This window comes from Alosa pseudoharengus, unplaced genomic scaffold, assembly GCF_046254945.1.
Source record: "Alosa pseudoharengus isolate Yale_2024_CS ecotype anadromous, Long Island Sound unplaced genomic scaffold, YU_APseudo_1.1 YU_APseudo_1.1_scf_22, whole genome shotgun sequence".
NCBI classification, from domain to species: domain Eukaryota; kingdom Metazoa; phylum Chordata; class Actinopteri; order Clupeiformes; family Clupeidae; genus Alosa; species Alosa pseudoharengus.
This window is the reverse complement of record NW_027468680.1, coordinates 32290917-32305984: the sequence shown is the minus strand read 5'-3', so window position 1 is coordinate 32305984 and position 15068 is coordinate 32290917. Positions and strand designations below refer to the sequence as shown.

At 41.5% G+C, this 15068-nt stretch overlaps 1 protein-coding gene across 1 annotated transcript in view; it reads right to left on the bottom strand.

The window, feature by feature from the left end:
• LOC143139155 (ryanodine receptor 3) overlaps nucleotides 1-15068 on the bottom strand; it is a 205393-nt gene that overhangs the window by 165374 nt on the left and 24951 nt on the right. Inside the window, exon 2 of the mRNA XM_076299756.1 lies at nucleotides 13487-13606. Coding sequence (XP_076155871.1) covers nucleotides 13487-13606 — 120 coding nt within the window. The remainder of the gene's footprint in view (nucleotides 1-13486; nucleotides 13607-15068) is intronic.

Genomic DNA, 15068 nt, shown 5'->3' with positions numbered 1-15068 from the left:
ATCTTACCATCCTCCATACTGTACGTGTGGACAAGATAACCATGGGTCTTTGTCCATTTTAAACAAAGTACCTAGTTTTCATAGACATTCTCTGACTTACAAATGTCAACACACTTTCATTTTATTTAAGTTTAGTGTATTATCTTGTCTTTCCGATGTTGAGAAATTACTAGAGGATTTAGCCTCAGTGTGACTTTTTTTTCATACCATAGTGAAAAAGAAAGTCATGAACTACTTCAGAAAGTTCACAGACACTCTGATTAACTTAAATAAATTGAAATTAGATAGGAAAATGCAAATTTTTCAGGGATGCCAATAATTGTGAGCAACGTGTTTTTGTTAAAAATATGTATTTCTTGATGAGATTTTCCTTTTTCTCAAAATAAATTTGCTTACCTTCAAGGTTGGATTTTTCCTATTTGTTTTCAATGTGAGATTACAATAAATCACCAACAGATAGATTAGCAGAGATGCCAATAATTCTGGAGGGTAGGCTACTGTAGATGAAAAACAAAAAAAAACAATTCCAGAATGCAATTAACAAACAATACATTTGGAGAAATCAATCAAATTCTTACTTGTAACTTAAGTAGCCTAAATCTTTCAATCTTGGTTACAAAGTTGTAAATCTTGAATTTCCCCTTGGGGATCAATAAAGTATCTATCTATCTATCTATCTATCTATATCTAAACACAATGCATATAACTCACATTGCATAAGATAAAAACATGATTGTGTCACCAAGTGAAATTGTAAGTAAATGCTTAATTATTAACCACACTGATAAACTGTATGTATGTACATTTCCCAATTTTTATGAGCGAGACTAAGGTGAAGTAAGAAAAGAAAAATAAATTACATATCAAACTCAAATCTGGTGTTTCTGTCATTTACATTACCCGTTTTTGTGTTAAGTTTTCTGAATTGTGTTGTTAAAATATGTAAAATACGTAGTGGGCTCAAAATAGCACGGTTTTGCATAGGCTATTATTCAATGCAGAAATGTAAACAGTATTGTTATTTTTTTCACATAATAGGCCAAGGTAAATTGAAATGTCCTTGTATGTATCCATTGTCCATTCATTGTAAAATTGTAAATTGGTTTACTTCTGGTTTGCCAGACCAGTTGAGACCTGTTACTGAACCAATTGAGACCCATAACCATTGAAATTGCAGACACCAGTTACATTCAACTGGATTGAACTGGTGAGCATGCCCAGTCCAAAAGTTCGATTGGTTCTATTGGTATTTAAATGGTTTCAACTGGTGTTACTAACTGGGTAAACCAGTAGAAAATCAAAAACCCAGTTGGAACCAGTTGCAACCAGTACAGACCATTTCAGACCAGTTCAGACCAATAGGCTTCCTATTGGATTTTCTACTGGAATTTCCACTAGGGGACACAGTGCAGAGAAGAGAAAACTGGAGTAAAACTTCAAAAATGGGACTGTGGCCAAGCAGGACGGGGTGCAGCAGTCTGACAGTTTGAGGTAGTTGGAGAAGCTGGGACCTGCAGTAAGATAAATTAAGCCAGCTTAAGCAAAATGGTGTCCTCTTTCTTCAGAGAAGAGCAGGCTAAGAAAGTCAGGTAAACTGGAGCACTTTGTTTGGTGCACCTGTGCATACACCATAACACCAACACCCACATACCCCCCCCCCCCCCCCCCACACACACACACACACACACACAACATCTGGGGTTTGGCAAAAGACGTTTTGAGTACAGGTTAACTACAGCATGCTCTCATTCCACTCTTGATCTGGAGGCCTTGAAACGCTCTTCGTCACATGCTTTACTGAAGGTTGCAACTGTACAGAATTATGGCAGTTATTACAGAGCACTACAGATGTGCCTGGATGGTATGAAAAAACACTGTAAAGCCTTATTTTCTGGCCTTGAGTGGACAATAAAGTTGTGAAGTTTCAATTATTTCTGGGGGCATTTCCGGAGCAACATTGTAATGAAATGTGCAGCCTGTAGCTACATGCTAAGCGGTAGCACTAGCTAGCATAACAACAACACTAAAGAATCAAGATGAAGGAGGGAGATGACAGGATAGACGGGTAATTAAAAACCCACCCAAAGCTTGGAAAGCGGACATCTGGGCACATTTCGGATTCTACGAAGTTAATGGGAAACTAGACAAGACGTACGCGGTGTGTAAAACCTGCCACACTAAAATCAAGCACGTTGGCAATACAACTAACTTCACGAACCATATCGTTTGCATTAGGGGTGTGAATCTCATGTAAAAGACGATACGATTCGCATCTAGATATTTGGGCACGATTCGATACAAGAAAAGATACATGTTTATAAAAAACGATTCAGTACGATTCGATGCAATTCGATGCAGTTCAAGAATGGAAAGCATTCTGAAAGATTTTTTATCATTTGCTCATGGTGCACATTAATTTTATATGATCAATTATCATGGTCATGGTTGTCAATTAGGCAAAAAAAAATGTGTGAATATGATTATCTAAACTGAGGTTTGTTTCATATACTGTATTGAAATGAAAAAGAATAGTCTACATTTCAGTCAAACACAGCAGCCAAATACAACATAAAAATACATTTTTATAGACTTTATAGATCTTTCACAGATTTTATAGAATTATATCTGATTGTTTTCATGGAGCTGTAGCCTTGTTGAGGTAAGACAATACCAAAATAAAAGTGCTTAAGAAACTCTTGGCCTTTTCTCATATAGCATAGCCTAGCCTACCCTACAAGAATAAAATAGGCCTACAAATCAATAAACTCTTATTTTGTTCCAACAGTAGACCTAATGCAGAAACCTATAACGCCACCAGTCTGAGTGAATATGAACAAAATCATTGGCTAATAATTTGTGCATCGTTTTAGCAGCAAGGGCCAAATTATTATTTAACATTAAGGAAATCCCTTCATCAAAGGTAAGGCTACTCTACAGACTATCGTTGCTGTTTAGGAATGCTAAGTGTTTAATTTCGCGCTGGATTTCGAAAAACAAAAGCCGACCGAGTGCAAGTTGTCACATGCTTAAGTTGCAGTAGATGTATGGGTAATGAGGTCATTTGACAACTTTGGGCAATGAATGTAACCAAAAACGAACTGCATTACCCACAATTCCGTACCACGTATAGTTTCAAAACCGGAAGTGGGATGAACGCGCTGCTTGGAGCGTAAATGAGTCTGAGCCATAGACAGTAAAAGAAAGGTCTGAGCGAGCAGAAAACGTTGTTAACCGATTCATAACAAGTAAATCGATATAACGACCGGTTCATTTCAGTTTTTTTCCGATACTGGGCTTCACGTATCGATGTAGCCGTATCTTACACGTTAAAAACGGATACCGATACGTATCGGTTAATCTTTACAACCCTAGTTTGCATCCTGAGTTGGCTTCGTTACTGTGTGTGCACTATGTGCAGGGTAGGAATTTCACGACAGCCATGGCCATCGTTGCCCCTTGAGTTGGCCACGATGTCCCTTTGAAAATCAGAGGTTTACAGGCCACGGTGGCCTTGGTGTCCCCTTCTTTCAATATTCTGTTTTGCGTCCGACTAATAAACATTTTTATTTAGCCTATGGCCTGTCAAAATAAGCATTCACAGCCAGGGGCGTCACTAGACCTTATTCACTGGGGCACGTGCCTTAGTAAAAGTCTCCAGTGCCCCAGTAAAATTCTAGCACGGCTCTAGCAGGAAACGGCATTCATGAGCGCATCTCCGTCCGTGCTTTAATCATGGCTCGAGCCTGTCACTTACCAGCCAATAAAAACAAGGAATGAAGAAAGGGGCCATAATAGCCAATCAGGAAATAGCACCTCTGTAGCTGGGTAAGATTGAACGCAACAACCAATGAAAATCGTTCACATGATTCTTCCGAGTGTTTCGTTGTACTGCACACACATACACTGTGGAATCCGCTGGAGCTCGTTACATCACTTTGAGCAGAGTAAGTCGTCCCCTGTTTAACAAATTCACAACTTGTTTGCTGTTAGAGAGTGTTGCCCACATAACTAGCATCTGTTTTTCAATGCTTAACATCATTATAGCCTAAATTTAGCAACAGTTTACCAGCTTGTGCTCTCTCCCTCACACACACACACACACACACACCATGCGTGTGTAGGCTGCATGCACACATGCGGACAATTAATAATGATTTATACGTATACTGTAGAGAGAGTCTTGTAAAAGTAGCCTATACTGTTTGTGAAGCTGTCCTACTGTAAAACTAAACATAGCCTTCTGATAAACTATTCAGAGATGGACATCAGAAAATTATTCCTGAACAGAGGCAGAGGGAGAGGAACAGTGAGGAGAGATGAGGAGGATGAGGGAGGTATGACAATTGCCCACATTAACGGTAACATAAACATTTATGCTGGTAATAGCCAGTGCTGTGATTTGACTAATTGTTTAATGGCAAACTTAAATAAGTTTACTGCATGCCTAAGAATCAGAATAGACATCTGTGTAGATTATTATGGCTACATTTGCTAATTATCACCAAAAGTCAGTATGAAGGCTTTAGTAGGCTATTTAAGCTACAAAGAACTGCAGTATTGCCAGGATGTCTATAGGACCCTTGCCTGGGAGGGAAGAATATCTCAATTTTGACTAAAAATAAGCTTCCCTTGTGTTAGTAGGAAAGCCTATTAAATTCATGCAGTGAGTATAGGCCTCCTTATGCCTATGTGGTTGGATGTTGCTGGATAGTGGCTGCTACAACAATTGAGGGAGAGAGTGCTGGAGGAGGAGAAGGAGGAGAAGGTCGAAGAGAGGGAGAAGAGAGGGGAGAAAGAGCACAGGCTGGGCAGTTCAGTACCAGGCAGGGGGAGGAGGAGGAGGAGAGAGACAGGAAAGAAACGGATGAGAACATGATGGGGGCTAGACATAAAACTATTCAGAGTATGGAGGAGGATGTCTGTGACCTAGGGGAGATATGTGATGGTCCAAATCAGGCTAGCCATTTATTTCATATTGCGCGCACAGTTAATTTTTTTGTTTTTTAATGTATTGGGAGTTGGGGGCCTGTGCCCCAGCAAAGCTCTAGGTCTAGAATCGCCCCTGTTCACAGCGCAAATTAATTTAGTCTTTTACGCAGTGGAGAAAGTGACAGCGCACGGCAAGAAAGAAAGTGCATCCAAATTCACCCATTCTTCTCAGTTGAACTACTCGCGAACGAGCCTACTCATCATACAGACATCACAACACAGACAAGTAACCTATCACATCACATGAAAGAGCTTTTTCTCAACTTTTAAAACGATGTTAGCCGTTAATTGCTGTGGTGAACGGTTCACGAGAAAAGTAAATAATATAATTAAATTTAATCATAAATTCTACTGAAGGTTCTGCACCCATCTCACTACCCATTCAGGTCGGTGGGATACTTCACGAACCCTTCATGACATGATATGATATGACCTAATATTCTGAGGAAATTATTTTTTTTTTCACATACAAGGCATTTCAGGCCACAGATATAACCTACAGTAGGGGACACAATGAAAATAAATTAGCACTTCCCTCAATGTCAACACTATTTTTTTGCATTGATGTGTGACTTTAGAGTTAATGAACTCCGGTGATATGCAAATTCCTTGCTGCAGACATTGCAGAGGACTTTATTTTAATCAACACTTTATTTTTATCAACACCATCAAGCCGTTTTTTAAAAGTAAATGTTCCAATCAATGATCTAGGAAGCACATTTTCTTCTCTCTTCTTCATCTTACAGTCTAATGGTTACTGACTAGAACGGCTCAGGGTCAAAGGTCATACAGAATCGATTAATCTGCGTTATTTTTTTTAATCAGTTATTTTTTCTCAAATTAATTAATCTTAATTCTAAGTCTAACACCACCTAGAGTAGTATAGAGTAGTATAGAGTAGGTCTTACACCACCTTACACCACAGTAGGTCTTACACCACCTAGAGTAGTGTAGAGTACGGCATAGTAGAGTCCATCCTCTGCATCCTAACAACCTCTTGTGCATGCTATAGCCTGTGGTCACAGCCATAGATTCTTACATAAATCAATAACATCAGCATAAACCTCAGAACATAATCAATGGCACTATGCATTTTAATCATTGTTTCCAGAGAGCGCAGTGAGGCCCACACTGAAAGAGTCCCACCACTACGAGCAGAAAGCCTCAGAGAAGCTTTCACAGAAAACACTGTGACCTAATTTGCAGTGACAGATGTCAATGCATTGGGAGTCAAGAGGCTAAGATGGGGGCACTGCCAATGAGAGCTCAAAACACAAGGGGCGCTGTGCTGTGTGTGTGTGTGTGTGTGTGTGTGTGTGTGTGTGTGTGTGTGCGTGCGCTATTGAATGCAAATGTAGCCCTGTGTAAACGAATGCTTAGTTGCTGCTGTTATTATTACAGCACACTATCACACTATCTATCTGTCTACCTACAATATGTACTTATCTATATGCATCTATATGCACAGTGTATCTTCCTGCCTGAGCAGACTCTCCAGGAATGCTGATGGAGACGCAATAGGAGGCTAGTGTTGGCTCATACGGACCAGCATGGGGGAGGGTTTTGGCAGGCCTGCGATTGACCTTTGACCCCTCAGGCATGGAGTGCAACAGTAGGCGAGGGTGGTGATGAGGTGCATGTGGGGTGATGTCTGCACTACCGGGCAGACAGCCTGACAACTGGGTCCCATGGCTGACTTGTACTCTGCTCTGTCTTCTATACGAGAATTTACCAGTGTTTTGTTTTTTCTTGAGATGAAATGTGTGATTTCAAACCCCTACACAATCTGTCTACTGTCACAGTGTCACTTGACAGACTGTTGGTGTTGTGTAAAACTAACGGGAAAACTAATGATGGGAGGAGCAGATTAATTGGCAGGGCAGAAGCTGGCAGAGGCTTGTGTGTCCCCCTTTCAGGACACTGTTAAAGGAACACGCCACCCAAAATCAGTAGTGATATATGTTCTTACCGTAACTTTCACGAGTTGAGTCGTACCTCTCCCGCGTCGGTAGGTGCACTCAAACGCTCTGTCGCGCGGCGCGAATGTGTTAGCATGTTGCTATGCTAGCGGGCTCTGCCGTGGCCGTAGAGAGAGGCACATAGCAGTATTCAAACACCTCCACGTTTTACCTACTTAAATACAGTTGCACGAGTAGTTGATGAAAAATGTTAGGGCACACAACATGAAACGTGACGATTTTCCAAGCGAATAAACATGAGAACTACAATGTGTGGCGCAATAGCACTTGGGAGTACTTTGACCTAGCGTGGTAATATTATTAACACCTAATTGTAGATCCTATCCACCACAGAGTTTAGAATCCATGCTGGATCGACCCTCAGCCTCTCCCTCCCCTCTGAGCGAGAGAGGCACACACACTAGAGATGCGCTGATGGGCTATTATTTCAACCATAACTGCATAGCAAAACTTATCATCCATCAGCCATCCATCAGCACCAAAGTTTGTTGACCAATTTTCAAAACTACACCTGCCCACCATCCGCTGGTTGTTTTAATGTAGGCTATATGGGTGATGCAGCGCTGCTGACGTGAGGCTAGAAAGCCCTTGCCTGTTCTAGAAAGACTGATCTAATGCAGCAAATATATTAAAAGGCAAAAGTCGTACATTGGCTAGGCCTATCCCCAGAATATCAGCAGCAAACTCAGTCTCTGTCGCGCAAAACAGTCTCCAAATAAAACGCACATCGGCCTGTTGCCTATTCTGCCAGCTTGTGACAATATATCGTCCAAAATGCTTGATTGCATTGAATTCTCCACATTTTTAGCTACATTTTCATGTACCACATCAGCATTTTTGTTCAGTGAATCTTTTGTAAATTGCTTTACAATTACCGTCGGGCCTATAGGCCTATTGCCTGGCTTGCCTCAGCTTCGGTCACGTCCTTTTACAATTTTATCATTGTAATAAAAAACGCAATTTGCCACATAATTTCAGCATGCTCCTGGCCTACTAATTAATGCCTATTGTACTTTATTTTTTGCAAAAAGAAAGAAATCCTTGATAAAATAACAAGTCATTCACATTATAGGCTACTTTACACACTGTTATGTCAGGTTGACTGACAAGCCTGTTCTGAAGACTCCCATTCATTTTGACTGCACGAGCGCGTCTTTTTCAGACAGACATCGCAATTCATTTTATAGCAGGCCATCAGACAAATATGACGCCTCGATATTAAAGAAACTCCGACTCCATTCATTCTGAAAGTCCACCGCACAACAATGCAACGTGCATGTTCACATTTTTAGTAACAACCGCCAAACTTGCTTGCTTGCCTTACACATCTAAGTTTTCCGACTATTTTTCTTACCTTCTTTTTCCGTGGTGGATGTTAGTGAGTTTGTAGAAGTTTTAGCTCTTACGTTCTGAACATCTCGCACTGCCATCGCCCGATGTCATTTCTTAGTCATATCACTCTCTGTCTCTCTTTTAAATGCCTATTCCCTGAATGGTAGGCTACAATTATGTGTTTTATATATAGGCTAATATCTAAACAAAATAACCCAGGCAGTCTCATCTAGGATATAACACAGGTTGAAGTTGGTTCTATTTAGGGAGGTGAACATCTGTAGATGACTCAGAAATGACATCGGAAGACAAGGAGTGATATGGCAAGAGGCAAGCCGAAGTCTGCTGACAAGGGCCCGACGGTAATTGTAAAGCAATTTACAAAAGATTCACTGAACAAAAATGCTGATGTGGTACATGAAAATGTAGCTAAAAATGTGGAGAATGCAATGCAATCAAGCATTTTGGACGATATATTGTCACAAGCTGGCAGAATATAGGCAACAGGCCGATGTGCGTTTTATTTGGAGACTGTTTTGCGCGACAGAGACTGAGTTTGCTGCTGATATTCTGGGGATAGGCCTAGCCAATGTACGACTTTTGCCTTTTAATATATTTGCTGCATTAGATCAGTCTTTCTAGAACAGGCAAGGGCTTTCTAGCCTCACGTCAGCAGCGCTGCATCACCCATATAGCCTACATTAAAACAACCAGCGGATGGTGGGCAGGTGTAGTTTTGAAAATTGGTCAACAAACTTTGGTGCTGATGGATGGCTGATGGATGATAAGTTTTGCTATGCAGTTATGGTTGAAATAATAGCCCATCAGCGCATCTCTAGTGTGTGTGCCTCTCTCGCTCAGAGGGGAGGGAGAGGCTGAGGGTCGATCCAGCATGGATTCTAAACTCTGTGGTGGATAGGATCTACAATTAGGTGTTAATAATATTACCACGCTAGGTCAAAGTACTCCCAAGTGCTATTGCGCCACACATTGTAGTTCTCATGTTTATTCGCTTGGAAAATCGTCACGTTTCATGTTGTGTGCCCTAACATTTTTCATCAACTACTCGTGCAACTGTATTTAAGTAGGTAAAACGTGGAGGTGTTTGAATACTGCTATGTGCCTCTCTCTACGGCCACGGCAGAGCCCGCTAGCATAGCAACATGCTAACACATTCGCGCCGCGCGACAGAGCGTTTGAGTGCACCTACCGACGCGGGAGAGGTACGACTCAACTCGTGAAAGTTACGGTAAGAACATATATCACTACTGATTTTGGGTGGCGTGTTCCTTTAAGTGACCAGCATTCAGCAGTGATTTAACCTGCTGCAGTGGTTTAGGTGATAGTATTCAATTCTTTTTAAGGAATAAATACTGAGTGTGCACGCACATGTGTTTGTGTGTGTGTGTGTGTGTATATGTGTGTGTGTGTATCTCTGCATGTAGCTGTGTGTATGTGTGCTGATCTGTTTCCCTAGGGAGAGATACTTTTCATACAAATAAAAGCCAATGGAGACAAACTGGCAGGCGGAGGGGTCATGCATCACTCCCGTCTGTGGTAATTACTGTCAGATGCACCAGGGGAGGGGGGCCTGGGCTGGCTGGCTTGCCCTCCCCCCTCAGAGACAACAGAAGGAGAGAGCAGAGGAGGGCTACCGTAACGGGTGGGTGGGTGGGGGGATGGGGGTCTGTCATGGGGAAAGGCCTAGCATCTCACTAATGCTATGTTTAGAATATGCCTGTGCCCATCTCTTTCTTATGTCTATCCCTCTCCTGTGTGTCTGTCTCTGTCTTTTTTGAAAACAGGAAGAATCTGCACACCAAATAGTCTACCATACTGCCAAATAAAAACACTACATATGAGCTTTTTGATTTAAATTCCTCAAAATTGCTAGATGTTTTTTATCCAGCACCCATTCTGGGGGATACTGTTTCTTTCTCCAGCGTAATCAGTGTGTTTTTCAGCCTTTTCAGAGAGTGTTTCATGTGTTTTCAGTCTGTGTTGTTGTCTGCCTATCTGTCCTGTTTATGACTCTGTTTGGGGGGGTTATCTGTCTTCGCTTATTTCCATTTGGCTGTGTGTGTGCTTTGTATATTGTTTTTTTTTTCACCTTAAGCATCCCCATCTGCTTGTTGTAATTAATAATTGGGAGGCTATGTCATGGACAAGGCCTATAGTAAGTACAATAATGTTCACATCTTCATCCATTTGTGAGTGTTTTGGATTTATTTACCTTTGACTGTCATCTTTTCAATCTACTTGTTTTTGAAGGGAGCCAAATGTCTCTCTGACTCTGCTTATCATTGCTTTGTTCTGTCTCTCAATTTTTCATTGCCACAACTTCCTCAACATTCCTCTTCCTCTTCTTTACTTCTAAACGTTATTCTCTCACTATCCATCATTCTCTCTCTCCCTCCCTCCCTCCCTCCGTTTCTCCCCTGCTCCCTCACCGTCCTCACCTTGCCAAGTCTGCAACACCCAATCGAATTTTTCATCTTTCTATCACTTCCTATCCATCTCTATCCTTTGCTCAATCTCTCTTTTCGCCCATGTTAGTTTCCCCTACTCCTTTTTTCTATCCTACTCAGTATATTTACCCACCAGAGTCATGAGGCAAATTAGCGGAATGGTAACAATGCTAATGGATTATGATTATAAGACGTGGGAAATCCAATTAGTTCCTGCTGCCAACAATCCTGGCAATAAGGGAGACACAACAATGCCAGGATAACACAGGGGGGGAATTGGAGTGACTTGCTATAGGGACTTGATTGGTGTCTGTCCCTATTCAGTAAGAGCATGACATAAACACATACAATTGTTTACCTGTATTTTTTTCTAATTGGGCAGTTTTTTTTAGAGTCTATTCTAGTTCTGAGTCATAAATTGAGTCCTTAACTGCTAATAACTACTGTTGAAAAATGTCTCCAAACAGACATATTATACCATAACCATAACCTCTAGGCAAATAAAATAGTGTGTTTGAGTGGCCAATTGCCCAAATAGTGTGTTTAAATGGCCAATTCCCCTTATTCTTAACGAGCATCAGTGCTAAGACTGATGGGTCTGCTCTCAGCTGCCATGATGAAATGCTTAAGCCATGCAGTTCTCATTTGTTTGTTCTTTTTAAGACTGGTAATCATTCAGGGCTGGGTAGCTCATAACACAAATGACTTAACTCTGGCATGCTGGCACTGTGCAATAACAAATTGGGCAATTATGGAAAATAACTTGGTTTCATTATGGATAATAATCATGAGGGACATTAGTGGAATTGTTTTCTATCGCTTCATCCCCAAAACCACCAGCTTAAAAAAACCTCCCATATCGAAGCCAAAATCGTCTTTTCTCTGTGATTTCACCAGGTTACCACAGCAAAGTGAACATATTAATTAATTTGCTTGCTTGCTGAGTAACATCCACTAAAGGCCCTAAAATAACGTGTAGCTAGGAACTATGGCACACTGTAGATATTATGCTACTGTTAAGCTTCTCAGCTCAGGTGAGGAATTAGTAGATATTTTGACCATTGGTCTATGGTCTGCAGAACATACAAGATGTGTTAGAGCAATCCTAAATCCTTTTCTCTACAGCCACATAGACATTGCTGTGTAATACTGTATTTATAACACTGTAATGTCTATGTAATACTTGCACAGATATGACTATGCAGATCCTTCAAGTGGAGGCTTTCTGAGGACAGGGAACAATATTCATTGAAAACTTCAAATTGGTACACCATTTATCTTTTTTCTCTCTTTCTTTCTCTTTCCCTGTCTCTTTTTCCATGGTTACTGAGCACTGGATTAATAAGAGATTGCCTCCAAAGTCATGCAGTTACCATGGCGCTGGAGCTGTGTCCTGGGATTCCTTCTCTCTCCCTTTTTCTCTCTCTCTCTCTCTCTCTCTCTCTCTCTCTCTTTCACTCTCTTTTGACCTGGTCTGTATCTCTTTCTCCCTCTATCTCTCTCTCTCTCTGGCACTCTTTCTTTCTTGCTTCTCTCTTTCACCCTCTATCTGTTTCCTTCTGTCTCTCCATCTCTCTCTTTCTCTTCCTTTTCCTCTCTCTCCCAGCAGTTACACCAAGGAGGTAGCAGTCAGGAGACTAAAATGATCTAACAGGAGCACTACACATACCCCGATCTCTGAGGCGACCATCAGCAGTGTGCTTGAGTGTACTGGGGATTTCTGAGGTGAAGGAATACTAATTGGAAGTAGACAGAGGTAGGTAGGTTATCATTGAAAGCAGAAAACATTAAGCACTGTCCCTGATTTTTCCTTTACCCTTGAAAAACCATGAGCCAACTGATTGAAGGTTATATCTGAACATTCACTTGCAGTGGTTGGCTGGTGTTCTTCTTGTAACTTTTTTTGTGAAAGATTTGGAGTGAACATACACACACGCACACGCACACACACACACACACACACACACACACACACACTTTTTCATCTGTAATAATCAAGTACTCTTTTGAGGGAAATGACCCAACCCCTTGACAAGTTGGCTACATCCCTGCATCACACCCCTCCAGCTGATCGAGGAGGCTCAAGAGCCACATGAGTGAGTTTCCATTCAGACACATAATTGCCAGAGAGCCAGCCCATTCCACAGCTCCAACACTAACCTCACCCAAGCAAAAAATAAACAGCAGACATGTTGAGCATGAGGTGTAGAGGTGACAGCATATCAGATGTTGAAGTGTTGACAGAAGAGCTCGGTCTTCTGCCATGTGTGGAGTGGACTGACTTTGATAGCTTTCCATCACTCTGGAAGGACCAAGTTTTAATTAGTCTCTGATAAAGGTTTTCAAAGGGAGCTCTGTACTGAGACGTCCTTCTTGCAGCATCAGTGGCTTCAAGATGACTACCCAGGAGTGAGCAGTGGCCTGACACTGCACTCCTGCACTAGCCCTTACAAGTGCTACTACTACAGCATACAAAATGAAGCTGTACACAAAACATGGAAGTTCAATTTCTACTACAATGTAACCACATAAGAAAATCAACCAAATATTCTTCCTCTGTTCTATCTGTTTTTTATTCTTATTCTTGGTGGTGGTGTATGACAGCAGGACTTACAGTAGCCTTTGATCCAAAAATTGCACAAATGTGTTTCATACCCTTTTATGTTGTTTTGGGGGGGTGTAGGGTGTAAGGGGTGTGGGGGTGAGAGGAATCCTTACCTTAGCCTCTGAGGTGGGCTCCAGGTAGCAGAGTCGATTCCCCAGCCCCTCGGCGGTGAGGCAGAACTTGCGGTTCTCTTTCTGGATGCAGGCGACACATTGGAGCACCACCTCATCATCCTGTCAGAGATAAAACAGAAGGTTACTGCAGGCACAGCGCAGCCAGCACGCCGATAAATCAATTCTCCATCTCTGTCTCTCTGTCTTGGCTTCACCTCGCCTTGCCCAGGCAGCCTTGGCCAGCCAGCGAACTGTGCCCAGCCCCACCCAGAGCGGGCCTCCCCCTCTGCCCTCGCACCCAGGAGAACCCAGTGGCAACAACAGTACATGCTAAACCATGCGTGCCCACAGAACATACATTTGTATTCTGTAAGAGCTATTTGTTCTACATTCCCAGTCTCAAAAAAGAGCATCTGACAGACCAGTTTGACTGCTGTATAGCCTATTCTATCAGCATCTTCCTGTGGGTTTGACACTTTTTAAGATGATGTTACTGCAAATAGTGTATCATCTTCAAACGGCTATTCCTGTTCAATTACAGTGTTCTGTGTTGTTCATGAGCAGAAAATGATATCATACTGTATGTATAGCATGTTATGCTGTTCCAAAAATACATGCTATACATGTTTCACCCAGGAAAATCACTGTGAGATCACTAAACAAATCTATATAATCCTATGTAATTCTCATTTATAATGCAACACCATTGGTATCCATAAACACTTAACTTTTTCTCTGAATGTGAGTTCATCACAGCAGGGGTCTAAGCTCTTTTATCCCAACTCTTTTGTTTTGTACTTAAGTACTCATGTACTTTTTCCTGACACATAGATGAAAAAAAGCTACTTATTGAAGGGAAGGGCGCTACAAGTTAGCTTAACATCCTTGAGGGAATTTACACTACAAAACAGAGCAGAGGTAATTGATCAGAGTGTTCAGCTTTTTTAAATGAAATAATGAACTTACAAAACAAACTCTTAGCGGCTTTGATGTAACTCGGCTCTCCAACACAGCTCCCTTTGGGTTGCCACCGCTCGGGAGAAAGCCAGCTGCGCCTTTGCGCTTCCTATGGTTATGAGCACACTCACTGCAGAGCCCACATGTGGGTTTTTTCCTAAGTTGCAGAGAGGCCTTATATGCGATGCAAGATGCTATCTGATTAAAGAGCATCATATCAAGTGTGCTCAGGGATACATTTAATTAGAATCAATTGTCAACTTGTGGGAGCTTTACAGACAGTGGGCTGTTAAATGCACTCTAAAAGTCCTAATATATTCATGTTCAAAGCCAAGCCATCTGTAAGTGATCTCATCAAATAAAAAAATAAAAAACTCAGCTACTTTTGAAGTTGCTTCCGATAACCTCATATGTGACAACAACCAACTAAGTTAAGTAAGGTAAGCATTGTCTGCCTCAAAATCATTTCTGAATTACATTAATTTCCAGTGTGTTTCAAAAAAAGAAAAAAGTTACCAGTTTCTGTAACCTACTTAAAATCTGGAGCGTGGCTGTGAGCTGACCAGTGTTGTGAAGGGATGGAAACCAGGTGTAAGCGGTGGCTCTGTGGTTGAGTGGAGTGGAG